This window comes from Sphaeramia orbicularis, chromosome 22, assembly GCF_902148855.1.
Source record: "Sphaeramia orbicularis chromosome 22, fSphaOr1.1, whole genome shotgun sequence".
Taxonomy (NCBI): domain Eukaryota; kingdom Metazoa; phylum Chordata; class Actinopteri; order Kurtiformes; family Apogonidae; genus Sphaeramia; species Sphaeramia orbicularis.
In genome coordinates this window covers 44094815-44115972 of record NC_043978.1, presented here as the reverse complement: position 1 = coordinate 44115972, position 21158 = coordinate 44094815, and the positions used below count along the sequence as shown (strand labels likewise).

Genomic DNA, 21158 nt, shown 5'->3' with positions numbered 1-21158 from the left:
GGCACTGCAGGCATCACTCTGCCTGCAGAGAAATGTTTTCATTAGGGTGCTGCACCGCTTCACTTAGAAGCGATCCCGATTTCTGGGCTTTCCATGAAAGACCCTCCTCCTCCAAATGCATCAGCTCACTGTGTAGTAAAACTGTGAAGTTAAATGGTTTACACTAATGTAACCTTGTTTGCATATTTTGCATTTCTTTCCCTAGTCTTAAAAGACTTATGCTTATGTCTTACATAGTGTTGCATCACACCTAAGCAAATACAGAAGAAAAATACCTCATGCATAGACATGCTTTTTTCCCTAGAAATAGATATCAGCAAATCAGCAGCTTTTTTAAAGCTGGGATCACTGATTGCATTTTGATCCTATTATTGACTTAATTAGATTTGTTTTTTCATTGAGTTGGTAAGTGTTTTAATGGTCCATTATTATGCAAAAATGCTAAGTTTTTAGTTATATAGCAAAACTGCACCTGTTTTAAGTTGGTGATTAAAAAAAAAAAGTGCTATCACCACAGCTGACATTCATGTCAGAAAAAGTATTTGAATTCTTTCTCTCACTCAGTGTCTATACGAAAGGAAGTCAGCATATGAAAAAGTTGGACTCGCTCTGATTACATCCATATGTGAGGGGTTTTACAGAGCGAATGACTCGCCACAAAATGATTTGATTTTGTTATTTGGCCCACATTTTCACAGAAATGTAAGAAATGAAAAACTCCAGAATGTATGTCTTTATGGTCTTTTGGAAGAGAAATGGACATTTTCAGTTTAAGGTAATGGACAAATGCAGACATTACAGCAACTCTTAATGGTCTTGATGGTTTGAATGGCATAAAAGGTTGCGTCAAATATTAAAAAGGGAAAAAGTCCAAAGGTGAAACTTTTTTCTGGTAAACTGAGAAAGTCATCACTTTGCATTGACATTTATTACATAATCAGTGATGTTTTTGTGACCCAGTTCTGTATTATTTACTTTGTAAGGCCACTGGCTCACATGACACTGCAAGAAGTTGGTGGGGGAGTTGCACTTACTGGAAGAGAGGCTGATGTAGTTCTCTCTGTCCTTGTTGCATTGATAAATCTAAACACCACTCTTTATCTCTTTGGCTGGAGGTGCTTTTAATAGGCATTTCTCTCAGTGTCAGGTCAGATCCTGCGGAACTGCTGTGTCATCATACATCAAAATATCATAAATGACCATAGATTAGTACGAAGTATGTCATTTTGGGAGATGGATGGAGGGTTTCTAGATGTCTCTCCCTCACAATCTGGTGTCCTGTAAGTGGTTATTAATAGTTGTGTCTACTTTCAGAATTAATCTTGTAAAAATACATTTAGCAAATTGCTTAGCTGAAGGTCAGATTACATACAGGCTAAGTTCCTCAACCATAACATCACCATTCAGATGAGATTCAAATTATAACTTGTCATGCCTGTGGTTGTCGGTGCCACATGGGGTTAAGAATGATTTCACTTTCCCAGGCCTAATTGCAGTATTAGGGTCTTTAGCTTGACAGTTTCATGGCAGGCGAAGTCATTTGTTGTAGACCAAGAATGATTAGTGTCATGTCACACTATATTGTTATCCTTACACAGACTCTTCAAATGAAAGAAGACACATACTAAGGCCCGCTGACGGCTATAACTAGCTTGTAATTGTTATCTTAGGGGCCAGTGTTATTTAAATGTGGCCCTATGATTAAAGCTTGACAATGACATTCTTGTGAGATGAATAGTATGTCTGATTATCTTGCAAGGTTTTCCACGATGTGCTTTGATCTTCTATTCATAAATGGTTTCTGCACATCCTTCCAGGATAATTATCATTTTTTGCAGAGCTTTTCTATGATGTTTCTCTTTTATATACCACAAAATTTTCTGACTGTAAGTATATTTCCATCTGCTTTGCAGAGACCTGAGGTTCAACAAAATCAAAGATTTACAACCTGGTTCCTTCAGGCGATTGAAGAACCTCAACACACTGTAAGTGCTCTTTTTTTCTCTATACATACAGAATAAAATCTGTTTTTGATCTGAGATTATTCTAGGTTTGTGGTAGGCTAAGAGCAATACAATGCATCAAGTAAAACCACTATAAGAATATTAGACTATAGAATACAGGCCCATTTCCTTAAACAGCACTCCGCAGAATGATTGTCACTTCCCTAGAAACTCCTGCTTGTGTTACACACACAGGCAAATTCTTGCTCTGTTCTGCTGTGGTTTCACACATGTAGGTCAGCTCGTAATCTGTTAGGAATTTATTTTTCCACTTCCACCCACAGGTCTATTTATCATATGTTGTAGCTGCTAGATGGTGCATTGCTAAATTAATAAAGCAATAATATTCCAGGTTCTTGGATTATTTATGGGCAGAGTATCATTTAAGTGAAAAAATGTGTGCACGGTTCAGCATCTTCACCTCAAAATGTTACACTAAATCAAACAGACCACACCTTATTCAAATATTTGCAAACATTATTGAGATACCTTATTAAGCCCACAGTATGGAATTTGGTAGAAAATGCAAAGAATATAGTAACAATAAGCATATCACTAATAAAACGTACTGTATAGATTTAGCTCCAGTTGGACAGTGTATACACAGGATGACTTAGATTTAATTTCACAATGAGGAAGAGTCCCTTAAGGCAGCTTTTCCTATCAGCCAGCCAGCGATGCAGCCTGTTGAGAGCTTTATATCCTGGACAGCATTTTGTGGTTTTAGGTTTCACTCCCACAGACTGAACAATAACACATCCTTAAAGTCTATTAGTCTTTGAACTACACACACTTGTCCAATATTGCTGTTGAACAGACAGAAAAATGTCTGTAATGTCCATAGAGTAGGAGAGCCTTTGGTTTTCTATCACTATTCAGCATATGTAGACTTTACACTGACAGATTAGAGAAAACCGATGTGACAGTGTGCCACTCTAATCATGTTTCCTATTGCACTGCACATAAAGAGGGAAAAAACGATTATCCACTTGGAAAACCAATTTGCAATACATTTTTAAGCACTCTTGGTTTTAAAATGAAGAAGAACGTTTATTTGTGTGAAGCTATCCAGACAATGTTAAGAACTGGGCCATTCTATATAACTTGTCCAATCTTCCTAGTTCATGTTATGGATTTTCTAGAGAAAAGTCATGTCAAGAAGATTCTGCTCCTATGTGTTTTTGTAACCTCTGAGGTAGGTTTAAAGTAATTGATGAAGCAATGCACTATCTCCAAAAAATGTCATAAATCTGTACTGAACATTAACACTGTCTTATAAATATTATCAAGGAAATTAAAATAATCCTTCTTGGGAAAATTTTACATCAGAATGCTGGATTTTTATTCATCCTTATATGTGGTAGGCCATTTACAAGGCAGGACCCATTAACTTCTGGATATGATAGAACTGATACTGCATGTAACCAACATGCCATTACAATATAGTGAAAATTGGTGGAGGTATAAATTTTTTGGATATGAATGATTGTTTGCTGAACTCATTTCAACCCAATACAGTGAAAAATAAGCAGGTCTTAAAAGATGAAAGGATTAAAAATGATAGTAAGTAGAGGTTCAGGTCTTGTGAGGTCTTTCACATGAATTTTGTTAAAGAAAATCCATGACAAATGAAGAGATGATTGGGACTTCAACACTTTAATGTATTTACAGTGCCTTAGACCAGAGGTCTACAATAAAAACAATTTATTATACATTCCCCTGGTTGTCATGATACATTGTGGATACATGTGGCCTAAATATACCGTCCATCTTTTAACCTGAGAATAACCTTCTTTTCTGGTCCCTACAGCCTCCTTAACAACAACCATATACGAAGGATCCCCAGGGGGGCATTCGAAGACCTGGAAAACCTCAAATATCTGTGAGTTGTTTAAATGTCAAACCAGTATGAAAGTAATTTATTTTGAGACAATGTGCCTGTATTCTGGTTTTTTGGACGTGATACTAAGTGAAAGACCACTGCTGCTCTTTGTTAGTATAGCAGAAATGGGAGCGCAGTGTGGCATGTCTTAAACACAGCACCTTGTGATTGTAAACGTTGATGATGGCTGATGCTCCTAGACTCCTTAGTCAGTAAAAAATGTGTCAGCACAGTTCATGGAAAGCATGTCTTCCTGATCCTTTGAACTCATGTGTCTGGTAGTCCTGACCTGAGGCAGTGTAGAGAACAGAGGGGGTTTTCAGCCACGTGTAGCCTCAGGGTCTCTGTGGGAAACCCAAGTGGCTCACTTTGTTAGTCACTTACGCTGCAATCCCACCAGCCTCAGTTGTGGCTGAAGCACTGTCTGTACCCAGAGTCATGTGATAATCTCTGCTCAGACTTCAGATGACATCATGTTTTATGCTGTGTTTTGATTAGGCAAAGCCAGCTGGAAGATAACTGCATCTGACATCTTTTAAGACAAAATATATTTGCAAGGACTAAAATGTCTGTGTGTCTGAGAAAAAAGTGACATGAATAACAGTTATGAATATCAGTTACATCACTGCTCATCTTATATCATACACAAACACTAGACAATTCACACAAGATCAAATATATCAGCTTAGTTCCAAAAGGAACAGGGAGGTATGTAGCAGCTTTTCTTTTGCTCTCTTCAGCTTAAACATAAGTCTGCCCTGACTTATGTGTCTTGTTGGTTCAATAAAATACTGTAGTTATTTAAGGATGATTTTAATTACAGAGCACCTCATTCTTTAAAGCAGAGTTAATCTGAAGCCTGCGCTATTGTCTCAGCCTTTGTGATTATCTGATTCAGTGCTCTGTGGCTTGGGGCTAGATTGGGGCTAGATTGTATCTGCCGTTTCACCTCTTTACTTCCTTTGGGGCCCAGCGAAGGCCGTTCCCTGTCATCTTTCAAGTCCTCCAATCTTAATGGCTGGGTGGCTGGCCGTAGAACTACTTCCCCCTCTCCCACGACCACCACCATAAACAAGTCACACAGAGGTCAAAGACTCTGTTTGTCTTGCTCCATTGGTGCTTATTTTAATCTTATTCAGTTATTCAGCTGCATTTCATCCATCTGGTATAGACTATCATTGTCCTGTAAGTCAGTCAAAGACCCTGTTTTGCAAGAGAAAGAGAAAACCAAAAAAGTTTTGTAATGGCAGTTCTGCCTCTTTTTATGGATCTCCTCCAAAATGTAATGGGTTTGTCCTGGACTGTGTCCAAGTTTCAACCATGTTTCTTCAGAATCAGTGTGGTAGTTTTTGCATAATCCTGCTGACACACAGACAAACAAATAAACAAACAGGCGCAAAACCTTCCTGGCAGAGGCAAAGATACTTGGTCATTTAAGTAAAGCTCTTGAGATCTGAGCCCACTGTCCAAATCCAGCTTCTTATGTAAACCCCAACCTAAACTATGTGGGCTCACTCTTAAACACACAGGACGGCTGTCAGCTGTGTTTCCCATTCATCCACAAAGCCATGGAACATTTCCTGGTAGGAGGTCATCTGGAACATGTATGAAAGCAGTGTCATCTCTCCATGACTCAAAATGTCTCTGTCTTAGTTTTTCCATCCTACTATTACATTTATAACATATGTACAGCACATAAATAATGTCTTTTTATCTTTTTGTACTCACCGCTCATCCTATGGTTAACCCCTGAATTCCACCGGAAGTAGTTGCATTGTGTTACGGCTGCGATGCAGCTGCCAGAGCTGATTATGGCTGCTCTATACAATGTTGTGATTCCACAGGATGTGTTACAGTGCATGTCAAATTCTGGTGGTTCTCCACTAAAAATGACTCTATAATATAGTATGATTTTGACAGAAGCAAGGTGCATAGAGTGGACTGAAACATTCAGGAAGTCCAATGAGGAATGGCATAAAATCTCCAGTCAGTTTTCAAAATACAATACTCACTGAAAGTTCCAATTGCATTGAACAATAGCTCATCAACATTGATGTGTTGAGCTCGACCCATTCACCCTGACCAACATGGCTGCACAAAACAGAGAAGTCCCTTATTAATACCAGTGTTTAGTTTGACCGTTCAGAGCTTTTCAAATAATGGGAATATTGACTCATCCAATTTCAAACATAATAGCAGATAGTAATGCACCTTAACACTGGATGCCACCCACTGTAAGATGGAAAAAAGAAGTAGTCTTTCTGAGTGATTGTAGAAACATAGTAATGCAACATGAGAGACTACAGAGGCAGATCTGCTTCCTCTGTGGACATAGACAGCTCATTCCATGATAATGAAAAGATAACAGTTTCGAGTTTCTTGTAATTATACACTAATGAAAGCATAATTATGAGTTTAATTTTTGTGGTAATCCTATCCTAAATGCCTCTGAATTATACACACTGGACATTTTACATGTTTTATCACATGAAAGTGCAAAATAACAACAGAGTTTAAAAGAAAAGAAATCATTGAACTGTGTAACCTAATAAAATTAGGCAGAACAAAACTGCCTCTGAGCTGTAACATAACACAGCCGGTGCAATCCAGGTGTAAGACATCTGATAGTATTGACAGAGACAAATTTAAGAAATGAAAAGGGGGGTGATAAAAGGCGCATGTTTATTTTTCCATTATTGCATCGCATGTTGTGTTAGGAGATCTATATCTTTCATCATGTGTCCTCATGAGTGTGATGGTGGAAAGAAAAAGAGAGAGATGAGAGATAAGGGGACAGACAGCTGAAAGCTATTGCTTTTCTAGTATCATATTACTGTGACATGTATTATTGAGGGAAAAAATATGCATACATCAGTGCTGAGTGTTTTGAAGTACCACGTTAATCCTGTGCCAGTTGCATATTACTTCAGTCTTTGAAGGAGTAAGTTACAAAGAGAACCTGAATTTAATGAACTCCATAAGTGATGAAGTGTTAAGGTTCATGGTAAAACCTTTAATAACACTTGCTAGTTTCTGTAAGAAAATATTTGTGAATGTATCACTAAGTATAACAGGGTGTGCTCTTTGTTCAGGTCAGAGGTCAGGGAACACACTTAGCAGCTTTATGTGCATCAGAATGTTTTATACAGCTATTCCTTTTTTATAGTCTTTTAAAGAGCACGTAAAGATGACTAAAATGTGGATAATTTTGATCTGTATTGAACGTGTAACATCATTTAAAAAAGGTTACCTAAAGAATCTCTGTTTTTTGATCAGATCCCCTCTCATAATAACCAGGTAGAGTTCAGATGATCCTGTGTGAGAGTGTGTGTGTGTTACTAATGTTACTGATTATCTCTTCTTTCAGCTATTTGTACAAGAATGAAATCCAATCAATTGACAGACAAGCATTTAAGGGGCTTGTCTCTCTTGAGCAACTGTAAGTGACCACCTTCTTCATCCACCTTTTCCTTCTGCTCGCCCTCCTGCTTCCCTCTCCCACTTTCTGTCTCTCCGTCTGTGAAATGCGTCTACCCCAGCAACCTCACCCTTCCGTTACCCAAAGACTGCTAAGTACAATGCATGAAGTCTGGTCAGGCCTACATGGTCATATGCAATTTGCAAGCTAAGTCATATGATGTGAAGACACACTGGGATGTCACTGATGTTACGAATACTGTCTGATATGGTCGTGTAGGCCTAACATAGGCATCATGACAGCTGTGTTCAAATATTTTTCATTATAGTGACACCCTCTGTTCATCCCCTTCGTGCGCCCCTCTATCTACTTTTCCACTGCCACCATGCATGCCATGTGTGCACCCACCCTTGTATGCTGCGCTGAGCTGTTTTGACCCTTTTGCATGAGTCGCATGTCTTGTGGTCAGGATCGCAGATAAGGGCCACCCCCATGTGAAGAATAAAGCATGATATTTAGTGCTGTGCTAGCATGGCTAGCAGTTATGTGCTGGAGCTTCTGCCTTAGAGCAAAGCTTGATTTGCGTTGTTTCCGTCCTCGTACTGAAGAGATCGCTTTTCTGCCATAATTTCTAAACACAGAACCTATCACTGTAACCTGCTCTGTGTTTATTTGTTAGAAACTCACTGTGCGTTATGTGTGTTTAGCCTATTAATGCAGAGATTTATTACAGACACTTGATGTATTAGACTTTATATCCCTGTACTATGTTGATGGGACAGTGCATCATATTCATTTGGGAAAACATGCACCTTTTCTAAGTCAACTTTCTGAATTCTTGGAAGAGACCAGGACTTACTGTACCTCACTCTAACCACATTAACTGAGAACAAATGGCTAATTCACCAAGTCAAACCAATTCCAACATCAGGCACCATGCCTTGCAGCTGTTTTGAATTTTGCTACAATAATGAAGGGTTTTATATGTGGGTGACAAGTTCTGAGCCAGATTGCATACACTGTAATGGTCTACATCCCCTCTAGCCAGGAGATGTCAAAGTCTAAGTCATATACTATTGCAAGAACAAGACCTATGTACTTACGCAAAATTCATGTACAACCAATCAGTTACAGTTTATCTGTTGATGTCCAGTAAGTATGCAAAAGGGTTTGTCCTTAGGTAGAGGTTCATTCATGTACAGTATTTATATGATATTGAATTGTCTATTGGGGAATGGCGAGTTTATTTGTCCTAGATGTGGAATTAGGTGGCTCTAAAAACAACAGTTGTTACTATTAAACCTCTGCGTCTCTCATGTCTGGGTTATGTTTTGTATTTTTGTTTAGACCCTCTACGACACATATTTTAGGCAACACCCAATGACGTCATGTTGGATTTTCACTTCAGTTTGAAACCTTGAATCTCAGCAGAGGATCTGTCATTGAAAAATAGAAAAATAAATGGATGTTGTTATGTGAAAGATATTCATAGTAATAATCCATTGTGTTTTCCATTATGTGCTGCTTTAGTCTTTCTGTGTCTGTTCGCCTTGGAGCTGCTTTGACTGTTGCTTTGCCTGTTTTAAAAAAACCAGCAGATACCCAACTGACGCCTTACAGTTACTGTATAGCCATCAGTTGGATTTCATTACTCTATCCTTTTGCAAGCACATGGTTTGATTTATGGTCTTCAAGCTTAGAGGCTTTTTGAGGCACAAATTATTTGCATTCCACAAGATAATCATTGTACTTGCTCTTCATCTATGGGCAGTCTCATTTCACACTCAGCTGTAGATTTTCAGTCCTCCTGGTATATCAGCTGTTGAGAGATGAATGCCTGATGTGCAAATTCTTGCACTCTGTGTGCATTCATCTAAACCTATACACCACCAATGATGAGGGAACACTTCCCCTTATACAGCCTACTACAACACTGAAATAACATGTATTTAGACAGGGAGCCATAACTAAGCTTCACTGTGCTTTGTCTACACTTTGATCTTTTCCAGGTATCTGCACTTCAACAACATCGAGTCTTTGGAACCAGAATCTTTTACTCACCTACCAAAGCTGGAACGACTGTAAGTTTATATGACCTGACATTTCTCGTACAATAAAAACAAGCTGTCACAAAGAAAGAAGATGTTTGTTACAACTTCACTTTTTCATATAAATCAGTAACTTAATAGAATATTGAGAAACAGAGTGACAGATGATAGAAATCAGAAAGCAGTATGATGATGATGATGATGCACTTGGCCCGGAATTCAGCGTCAACTCAGACAGGCCTAGACTTTGCCACAGTAAGCAGCAAAACATCAGCTGTAAATCAAGCCAGACAGCTGACATTATCCTGTCTTCAACTCCTTTCACTCTGTAGTTTTTGCTACAGACAACAGACTCAGAGTTCAGTTATTAACAGGAAACGTACTGGCAGAAATGCTTGTCCATTTTGTGTAATGTAACTGCTTCCAAAAATACTCACATTGGGACAATCAGTCAGAGAAAAAACAACAAGGAAGTAAATGAGATCACAGCATTGGAGTCAGAGTCTGGACTGGACCAAGGACTGAGAACACATCTTGGCTTTCTTAAACAGAGTTGCGCTAATTGCATCTACAGATAGGACTGCTACTCTCAGCTTGATCTTCATCACAGATTGCTGATTACAATGTATAGAACTATTGACTGATAACGTTGGAATTGCTCCTAATTTTATTTATTTATTGTTGGTACATACATTTCTATTTCATTGTTTGCCGGTATTAACTATAATATACAGTAACACATAAATAGTTGCTTAAAATACTGTTAATATTTTTCATGGTGTGTAATATTTTTATGGTTTAGGCAGTGATTGGTAATTTCTTAGTTTGTATATATTTCTGTATCTGCACTCATTGTACTCCTCACTGTTTGTGCTTATGTGCCCAGAGACTGCAGATGGAAATGAAGTACTAGCAACATCTGTCACAAATTTCTTCTCCCATGAGAGTGTTTGTCATCCAAACTATATGGACTATATTGAAAAAAGGCTTCATATTATAACTACAGAAAATGCTGGAAAATAAGTGATAAGTACATGGAAATGTGTAAACAATAAAAACTTCAAAAAGTAATTGAAAGTATCACAATCAGAAACCTAGGTAAGCAGTTATCACAAAAAGGTATTATGAAATTTCATGATAATATCATTATCATGAAAAGGTGTTACATAAAAATGTCAGCTCTAATAAAATTTAAAAAATTAAACCAATTAAAATATAAAACAGTTGAATTAGCTGAAACAAGAACAGCTAGGAATAAAATAAGGTGAAATTAAGGTGAATTTAAATCTAGTTTGACATTTAAATTAGTCAAACAAGATTTAGCCCAATCAGGAAAAACATGTGGCACCTGTTACTAAATCATGTGAACATGTTCTGTGGGTGCCTGTTTTAAAAGACAGTTACAAACCAATACAAGAGACCAGTAAGTGCTTTATTAATAAATAAAATCAAGTGTTGTCACACCCTGCAGAAGGAGTGGGCTGTTTAACTTTGGGACACAGTTCAAAATAATGAAAACTGTAGTTATTGCCAATAATAAATCTCCCAGAGTTTTGAGATTTGTGGGTGATTCACGCCTATGTAGAATGTCACTAGTCTTGCATAACTTGACCGATCTCCAGACTTGGTCCACACTATGCTAGTGATGTAGATGGGTCTGGCACCCTCGACTATTATTTTTGAACTGGGTAAATATTATCTTCATTTGACTAGTTCTTGGGCAGTCCAGTGCACAGGATGCTGCAAGAGAGCATCTGTAATATAGTGTCAGGAGGGAAGTTGTTTTGGTGGAACATGTGTGAGGGATTTTAATGAGAGTTTATTAAAATGACTAAATCTCTTCAAAACAATATGACAAGACTTGTCCTCATCAAAACTTGCTATTTTCATAGTGTAGTTACAGTTTGAAGGTTGTTGTTCTTTCACAATGCGAGGGAGACTTTCAAAGTGATAAGGCCCAGTTAGCAGGAGGAAGGAGAGTGATAATCCTGCTACTGCGTGACAGAAATCCAGTGGAGTACTTCCACTGAGCCAGGCTAAAATGTCACAATAACCTGATAAAAAGGTTCTCTTGTTACATCTTGTTACAATCTTGTTGCAATGCAACAAAAAGTTCCGTTTATTCCAATAAAAGAAGCCAATTTTCATTGTTCACTCACTGCTTCCGACACTTGTCATCATTGTTAACTATAGACTGTAATGTTATATGATCAATATTTTCAATTATTACCTGTGAAGCTTCCTGTCAGTATGCACATATAATGTTACTGCTGCTTCTCAGACCCTCAACCAGATGTGTAAGGGTTGAGGAAAGTCCTGTTAAATTCCTGTTTCATTGTCCCTGTTTATGGGTCAGTGGCTGCCCATTATATCCATACTTCCCTGTCTCTGGAGAGGGTCAGAAGAAAGAGGGACACCTGCAAAAAGTGTGGAAATGGGAGGATCAGGAATTCCCAGGTGCACACTCTTAGTGGCTTGTTGGGGAATATCTCCATAGACACAGTCAAAGCAGAAACTTTGGCAAAGGGAATATAACAGAGAATATTAGTAAATCTTTTCCCTGAGTACCTGTAGACCTCTTACCTACAGACTGACTGAAAATAAAGAACTGAATAACAGCTTATCCTAACTTTTAATATTAGTAAATGTTTTGAGTGTATTTTGTAGTTTAAGCCTTCCTATAAAGTGTTTGTAATGGCTACCTTTGGCCATAGAACATAAGGGTGATCAATTTAAGCCTTCATATATCTCATATTTGGGAAAATTACAATCATATTTCTCATCATTAGAATTGACAGTGGAATGTAACATGTAGAGAAAAGCACATCATCCCTACTCACTTGAATAAATGTGCTGTTATGAGTCTGGAAAATAATTATTTATTCACTCAAATGATGTACATTTCTCATATTAGGTACTGATTCTTAATGTTGGGCTTAAATGAGCTCAGACTTGTGTTGTCTATCTGACTGATGCTTTATAAATGTTGTCTTCAAGTCCACTTTTAAATCTAAAATCAGTTTGAATCTCTCTCTGTCAGGTTTTTGCACAACAACAGAATCACCCATCTTGTCCCGGGAACTTTCTCTCATCTCCAGGCCATGAAGAGATTGTAAGTGGAAACGCTATCAACGCCCAACACAACAGCTGTGTGAGAATGCATGTCTATTTCAATTTCTAGAGTCACCCCTGTGACTCACAGTATCAGGTGGGGCCTGTTTGGCAGTTAAACACCATATTACAGCACAACACTGTTCTCACGCTGCTCAGGGCTCAAAACAGCTTTTATCACAAGTCCTTCCATATTGTTCTGTTCTCTCCTTGAGTCAGCTGCAGCTCAGATTAGAAGACTGTAAAGGGTGAAGTGTTGAGGAAGGAGAGGAAATTAAAATATTCTTTTTGCACAAAAGATGATTCATTCTGCCTTAAATATGAAAGTGTGAGTATAAAACATGGTCCAAGCTAAAGTGTCTTGAATTGAATTGAAATGCTAAAACTCTATCTTTATACACAAAAGCAACATGAATTTCAATAAGAGGTTTGGCCTTGTCCCATTGTTGTCTCAGTCATGAATGAACTTCCAGTATTTGTTACATCCAAGGCCAGTGTACTCAGAAGCAGACTCTAAGAGAAACTACAGCAGACTACATCTGACTTCTTCATTCTGATTATTGTATTCCGTCTTACAGCCATGAACACAAACGTTCAGTTTGGCATGAAAGGCAGAGTGTGACTATTTCTCCATAACACACATTTCTACTTCACTAGTGCATCAGAGACAGAATCACAAATAGCCTCACCAATGTCAAACATTGCCAGTTAAATTTTCTGAAAGGCATGTCATGCATAATGGACACATTGTGGTCAAACTGAGAGCTGGATCACTTACCAGAAGACGAGGCCAAGCAGAGAGATAGTTTCCCACGGCTGGAAAAGGGAATCTTCCAGTATAGCCCTGCTGAACCCTAGTGTTTGGACTGAGCGGGGCTGGGCCAACTGTGCCAGACCAGTTTTAGTTCATAAACTGCCAGAGAGGTTTTACGCAGTGCTGTTGCTACACAGCTCCACAATAAAAAGTCATACACTGCTTCAAGTCTGGGCTAAATGCCATTTCTTATCTGGTTTTTGTATATCTCTGTTTCTATGTTGTTTGTGTGTAGGCGACTGGACTCCAATGCATTAAACTGTGACTGTGAGCTGCTGTGGCTGGCTGATCTGCTAAAACAGTATGCTGAGTCAGGCAATGCCCAGGCCGCTGCCACCTGCGACTACCCCAGCCGCCTGCAGGGCCGGTCGGTGGCTACACTTACTGCTGAGGAGCTCAACTGTGGTATGGCGAAAAAAACAACCACATATCCGATTTGTTTTTTCTGTTTTTGAGACGAAATAGGGACCCACATGTACCCATAATTACAGGAAGAGAGAAAATATTCTTTACTTCATGAATTCATTAGGATATACGTATACTGTGGGATAAATTGTGAAACTTGGAAAAGTTACAATGGATATTGATTTCTTCATTCTTCTTTTTTGTGTTTGTAGTGTGTGGGCAGATTGTAACATACCTTAAAAACTGGCACCTTTCCTGACAGTCGTGTTTGCCTACATCCATGATAAGAGGCTTTAGACTGATATCTATGTACAGAATTCCATGAGTCTTACACTGGCTCCTCCACAGAGGCAACAGTTTGCATCGCTATCTACTGTTAGCTTAGTAATCGAATAAGCCAATGTAAAACAAACAGCTCCTGGCATAATACAGACCCTAAAGCAAACTTGATGTAAGCATTTGTGAATCTTACATATTGCACATTTCAAACTTCATATGTTCGGTGTTGCTATGTTTTCAGTTGAGCTGCAGTGAGTTAAAAACTTTGAGAATTATACTTTGAGAATTCTATGATACTTACATAATTATTGTAATATAATGATAGCTAATTGTATATAATAATCAGTTAGACTGGAGAAATATTAAAAAAAATGTTTTTGCACTTCTCATGTTAAACCTAATCTCAGTGTAAATGCTAAACCCCCAGTTTCTCTTTCTGCAAACAGCAGGTTTGTTTAGTCACCCTGTCTCATACGTGCACCCACACACATAGACACACACAGGTGTATCCTCTCTTTGTGTCTGGGATCTGCAGGCACCCAGCTGTTTCACTCTTCATACTCCGCCAGCTGTGTCCGTCTGAGTCAAATGTCAGGGAGAATCTTCTCAATGTGTCTTCTGGCATCTCCAGAATCAGACCACCATCAGACCCTCATCAGACCACCAGCAGCAGTTTTCTGTGATGAGGTTGCTGCCGGTCTATAGTGGATGTGATACAGGATTCCTGCCTTTATTATCTCTTTTTTTCTGTAGTATTCCAACAATCACTGGTTGGAAGATCACTTTGTCTTTGTGCGGCTTTACCACAGGTCTTCATGAAAATTGAATAACAGCATTAGTGTTTCTGCTTCAGTAGAATTGAATTTTTGTGATTTGTGAGACAGCATGATCTATATGAATGCAGAAAAATCTAATTTACTTAAAATTATACTGTATTTTTTTTCTCTGCAAATGATAGTGGATACTTTGTTCTGATGTAAAAGGTCTTTCCAGGTTGGATTTAATTTGTCTGCAGCCTCTGCTGTATAAACTAGAAAGTTACAAATGTTTTATAGCCATGTTAAATCTACAGAGAGCTATATTATTATAGAGATTTCTGGGTGTAGGATCACCAGAAGGAAGTCTGGTCTCAGTACTGGTTTCACTGATTTGATACACTGAAAGCTCAAAACAACGTCTACGTTTCTCTGTAAATCTATATCTCTGATTTTCTGTCGGTTTCTGTAACAGGCAGTCTGCTGCTGTAGCACTAAATCCAGCAGCCTTAGCTCTGTGTATTTTCCAGCTCCCAATGAATGCTGAAGCCTGAGCCAGACAGGCAGGCTATTTGGCAGCTGATGGTAACCCAACCACATTTAAATCTCAGCAGCTAATTTGATGGCCCCAACTTGCCCATTCTTGCTCAATGTATCCCCCACCACTCCATCTGTCTGCAAATCAAGGCACTGGGGGAAGAATGTGTGCTTAAAAACATGGTGGAGGCCATTCCACACCTCCTTCCCTCCCTCCTTATTCTCTCTCTTTGCCCTTGTAAACAGAGTGGAACAATGCATGGCGGGCTAAACAGCTGTCAAAACAGCAGCCCTCCTTGAGATGAAGTGCCACCTCCCTGCTCAACTGGTATCTGATGAGCCAGGTCTGTCTCCTCTTTGGGCCTTGATGGAGGCTGGGTTACCACCAATAGGATTTCTGACCTACTGCAATTACCATTTCCAGTGTCAAAGTGAAGTAATTCTGTTGTGAGACAAGAGAGAGGTTGATATTCTGAGTTTGATTTCAGAAGCCCCTCATTAGTTTGGATCTGGTTTACCTGCTGGTAAATGATCTGAGACCTTTTTGAAACTACTTCTGAAATGTGTATGAGCTTCTCTATTGGCACAGAGGAACACCGTAGACTTTAGATGAAAGTGTGCAGTGTTTTTAAAACACATCTGACATCCACATTATTTAGTCTTTGCATGTGTAAACACATAATACTTATTAGTATTGGACAGTCCAGCCATCAAGGTATTTTTGTAAGATTCTGATACTTTCTTTGGCCCCATAACATGACATATGTAGTTAGCAATATACATGTAACACTTACAGAATGTAAACAATTTTAGTTTGGAAACTGCAATGAAAAAAATTGACTTTAAAAATAATAGATATGCAAACAGCTTTAACATTGCCTCATTTTTAGAATAAAAAATCTTCAGTGTCAATGTTAGAGTGTATGCTTGTGAAGGTGGATTGTTACTGCATTAGTAAGCCATTAGTGAGAACAGTACGCACAGTTGATAGGAGTACCCGCTCAATAGATTCCCTTCTCTCTGTAGCAATGAAAAATGTATCATTTGTTGCCCATTGATGTCTTACAGCTGTTGTTTTAGTATGGTGGCATATTAAAAAATGTAGAATTTTAAAACCAGTACACCAGCTCATCTGTTCTATCACTCAGCACTGCTGCTTGTGACTTTATGTGTAAGATGTTGTGTAGCATCATCAGCCAGTTGGAAACCATGAGTAGGTTAGACATATACATTGGAAGTTCAGCTGTTGTGCATATTCATCATCATTTCCTCATGTTGCTTTTTCTTCCAGAGGTTCCCAGGATCACATCAGAGCCCCAGGATGTCGATGTTACATCAGGAAACACTGTCTACTTCACATGTCGGGCTGAAGGCAATCCTAAACCACAGATCATTTGGCTCAGGAACAAGTAAGACGCCCTATGTTTGTGACCATATTAAGTAAGACTATGCGCTTGAGTGACAGTTTGTTACTCTTTTCCCTCTGTAAAGACTGATTTAATCCATGTATTCAGGTCCAAGAAGTTGTTGACATTTGAAATGAATAAACAGGAGAGTTGTGGCATTACCATTCCCATTGTAATGAGTAACACTGGGGTTATGCCAGTAATTGTGTAACTAACTCTGAAACAGTGCAGTGTTCTTCAAATATATATGTGATACATGTAGCGATTTATGTTTGCTTGTTCTCTGACCCCCCCCCCCCCCCCCCCCCCCCCATAGCAATGCTCTAAACATGCGTGATGACAGTCGTCTGAACCTACTTGAAGATGGGACACTAATGATCCAAGACACCAGAGAGACGGACCAGGGGGTCTACCAGTGTATGGCCAAAAACGTGGCTGGGGAAGTCAAGACATCACAAGTCACACTGCGATATTTTGGAGCCCCCTGTAAGTGTTTCCTGTTAATCTGCTGGATTTCCTCAGTACTTGTGAATTCCTCATTAATCCTATATGTATTTTAGAAGAAATATTTGTCAAAGTTAGTGTAAGTCTAATTCAGTTATTCAGATTCAGACTACTTTATTAATCCCTGAAGGGCAATTCAGCTCACAGTTACCCTGCCTTATTGAACGTCCAAGCAATTAGGGAACAAACAAACAAATGCAAAACATCCAAAGCAGCATATGACAGCCACATACACATTCACCTATCAGTACCAATAGAACAGCAAGCGGGCAATAAGTTCAACAGTGAAATGACTAAGATGCTAAGAAAGAATTAAAACACAATAAGTAGCAAATCAGCTTCAGTCATTTCCCAGTAGGAAGTGACTGAACATTAACAGAGCTGACAGGTTAGTTTTCCAGCACAGACCATCTCAAAAATGGAGTATCACTACCCTGGCTGACTTCACAAACTATTGGAAAAAAACTATTTGAAAAATAAGAAAAAAAAATATCATTTACTTTTAATAACACATTTATTTCAGCTGCCATTTTTTACATTTATCTGTTCCTGTATTTGTACTCAGCTGGTTCTGACTGGTTGATTCTGATAAGATTAAATAACTTTTATCAAGGCTTCAACAAACAATTCATTGTTAGTTAATCTGTTGATTACTTTCTTGATTAATCAAAATGTAGTTTGGTCTGTAGCATGTCCACAGACGGTGAAAAAGTCTACCGGTGTCCTCAAGGAGGATGAAATAATGCATGAAATGAAATATGAGTTACTAACCATTGTTTATTAAACATCCAATATTGTCTAAAATCATTTTATTTTATACACCACAAACCATCAACATTTATTCAATGTGTTATGTTTTGAAAAATGTCCTTTTTATTTTCATTAGTTGTATTAACTAACACATCATAGAGCAGTCGTAGAGCAGTGTGACATTAGTACAATTGTCTCTAGTTGACCCCAGGGTCATCACCAAGGTGTCAGATGGCCCTAATGACGACCCCTTGTTAAAGAACACCTTCTTGGAGCAGATGTGTTTCCTGTCTCTGTGACTGTAACTGTCAGGCCCCTCGCTGTGTACATATTTTCTCTGACTTCACTGTAATCACTGGCCAAATATGGACATGACCCAACCACATTTGTGATTCACATAGGAAGTTGTTTTGATTGTGGTTAAAACAGCATTATTGACAGAAATATACAAAGACAGGGCTTGAATTGACATTTTTAAATGGAGCTTTCTCTGCAGCTTTCTTTGGAACATTTTGCTAAAACTGAGGTCACTATGGTTCAAAGCAGAGACAAAGATGAAAAATGTTGCTACCTCTCACCTAATTACTCTAACCCCATTCCCACGTTCTCATCTCCTCTCACTCCCGCCTCATTCTGTCAGCACGGCCAAGTTTTGTGATCCAGCCCCAGAACACAGAGGTGCTGGTCGGGGAGAGTGTAACGCTGGAGTGCAGTGCCACGGGCCAACCACAGCCCCGGGTCTCCTGGACTAAGGGTGACCGGACACCCCTGCCCAATGACGCCCGCATCACCATCACTCCCTCTGGGGGCCTTTACATCCAGAATGTGGTCCAGGCTGATGGGGGCCAGTATACCTGCTTTGCCTCCAATAATGTTGACACCATACACGCCACAGCTTACATCATTGTACAAGGTGTGAACCATAGCCTGTTTTCCCTCTTTATTACATGTCCTGAGGCTTTGGACTGATAAATGTATGTTTACTAAGAATGCATATGGCATGTTTTACAAACCCACAAGTGGGTGGGAAATGGTTTAACCACATGACAGTGCAGTTCACTGATAAGAAAATGTAATCACACACTAGATAATGTCATGTATAATAAATGAAGCATGTTCTCATAAATCAGGACCTATCATTTCATATCTTCTTACCCAGTACACGGTGAATTTAATCAAAACAGCTAAAATGATAAGTGATATCTAATTTCCACAGTCACAACCAGAATTATTATAGATTAGTCTTAGTTAAGTGTACAAGTGCATGAATATGTGGACCTGGTTGGTTTTAGTTTAGTATTTATTTGTTTTTTTAGTTTAGTTTTAGGGTTGGTTTTGGATAATTCTGAGGAAAGCTTTGATTTACAGAAGCTGGAAAAGACAGTGATTTACAATTATTGTTTCTATTTTGTGCACAACCATTTTGCTTTTTTATACCATGAAAGTAGTGTGTCTTTTTTAGTTTTTAGTTGTATTGTTCATTTTACTTTTTATTTGGGTTTTGTTTTTTTTGGGCATTTTTCTCTGTTTTTTTTTTAGTTTTCTAGTTTTAGTCTAGTTATATCAGTGGCATGATACATGTCAATTCCAGTCCACACTTATTTGTGACCTTGCAGATGCCAACTCCGAAATTATGTGCTTGTTTCACTCCCTTTTTTCTCTCTCTACTTAATTGTGATGTGTCAGTCCACACCTTACCAGGACCACTTTTTTTTTACCTTGGTGAATGCCTCTACCATATCTTCAGCTGTTAGAAATCAGTCTAATATCGTCATTTCTGTTGTGTTATCATTTTGCATAGTAACTTAAAGCTCCTACAAACAATTTAATTGTTCTCTTTTTTTCCCATCCACCCACAGCGGTCCCCCAGTTCACAGTCACTCCACAGGATCAGTCAGTCCTAGAGGGTCACACTGTGGATTTCCCCTGCGAGGCAAATGGGTACCCTCAGCCAGTCATTGCATGGACGCGTGGGGGCAGTCCGTTACCCTTGGACCGTCGACATACTGTCCTGTCTTCTGGTACTCTCCGCATCACTCGTGTGGCAGCCCATGATGAGGGCCAGTATGAGTGCCAGGCAGTCAGCCCTGTGGGGACTGTGCGTACCGCTGTGCAGCTCAGCATCCAACAGAGAGGTAAGAGTGTGTTGTAGGTCTATGTATTTGCTTCAAACATCAGTGTGCAGCAGGTCATGACATCTTGTTGAAAGCAAATAAATATGCTTCCATCTTTGTTTTATGCATCTCTAACATCTGGAATTGTACACACCAGACTAGAGCTGCACAATACTGGAAAAACTTACCATTGTGATTTTTTTTTTTTTTTTAACCCTGCGTTATATATTGCGATATGAAAAAATACCCAGGAGGATATAATAGCTGTGTGGTGCCGGCATAAATGGTCAAACAAGTTAGTTGTGTTACCTCTTATTGTGGCAACAGGTGCATGGCACTGTCAACACAAAACACTTTTCAATATCATCCTTCTTGTTGGTGAAATAATTCCAGATCACTGACCTTACTTTTCTTTTTGGCATCAACTCTTACAGTGAATTTCTCCGGTTCGTTACTCATTTTTCAATGTTGTTACCAGCGAACTCACTCCAAACGGATTGAGAACGATTGTGATGGGTGGATTGCTGCGCGCAGTGTGTACCCTTGAAAATTAGTTGAGAACACATTGAGTTCATTTGCCTCCTACATCGCAGGACCTGCGATGGGACTATTACGCACACATGCATTGCGATGATGATGCTCAAACGATATAATGTGCAGCTCTACACCAGACAAATAAACATAGACACAAATACATTTAATGCCCTTAACACCTACAAAATCATTTTACCTGTGTTTTGGGATACACTTATAATTTGAACAAGTCCTAAACTGGAGGCTGGTATAAATGTCTGTTCACAGCTGTTGAAGTCCGTCCTTCCCAGCTGCCTAAGTGCAAGTGATGAGCAAGGCCTTGGTGCTCTGACTCTCAGCATTGATTGGTCAGGCATCTCATGAGAGAACGAGACAGTTTTCTGGCCTTTTTCTCCAGGAATTACTAAAGAAAATGTCTGTCTGGCAGCCACATGGTTTCAGGTTCAAAGTACTGGTTGCAGGCAAAGTTCTCACACTAACTCAGGCCCCAGTGCTGTAACTACATAAGGTTTACTTTCATGAAGTGATGTTGGTAAAATTGAATTGACATCTTTTTAATTAGTTTTTGCTTTATGTGCTTTATGACCTGTGACTGTAT

General features: G+C 38.9%; 1 protein-coding gene across 1 annotated transcript in view; it reads left to right on the top strand.

Annotated features, from left to right (window-relative positions):
* The window catches only part of pxdn (peroxidasin), a 59324-nt gene that overhangs the window by 13089 nt on the left and 25077 nt on the right, over nucleotides 1-21158 (top strand). The window contains exons 2-11 of the mRNA XM_030127290.1: nucleotides 1914-1985; nucleotides 3814-3885; nucleotides 7253-7324; nucleotides 9313-9384; nucleotides 12392-12463; nucleotides 13512-13681; nucleotides 16544-16661; nucleotides 16975-17144; nucleotides 18553-18825; nucleotides 19772-20047. Of these exons, the coding sequence (XP_029983150.1) occupies nucleotides 1914-1985; nucleotides 3814-3885; nucleotides 7253-7324; nucleotides 9313-9384; nucleotides 12392-12463; nucleotides 13512-13681; nucleotides 16544-16661; nucleotides 16975-17144; nucleotides 18553-18825; nucleotides 19772-20047 (1367 nt within the window). The remainder of the gene's footprint in view (nucleotides 1-1913; nucleotides 1986-3813; nucleotides 3886-7252; nucleotides 7325-9312; nucleotides 9385-12391; nucleotides 12464-13511; nucleotides 13682-16543; nucleotides 16662-16974; nucleotides 17145-18552; nucleotides 18826-19771; nucleotides 20048-21158) is intronic.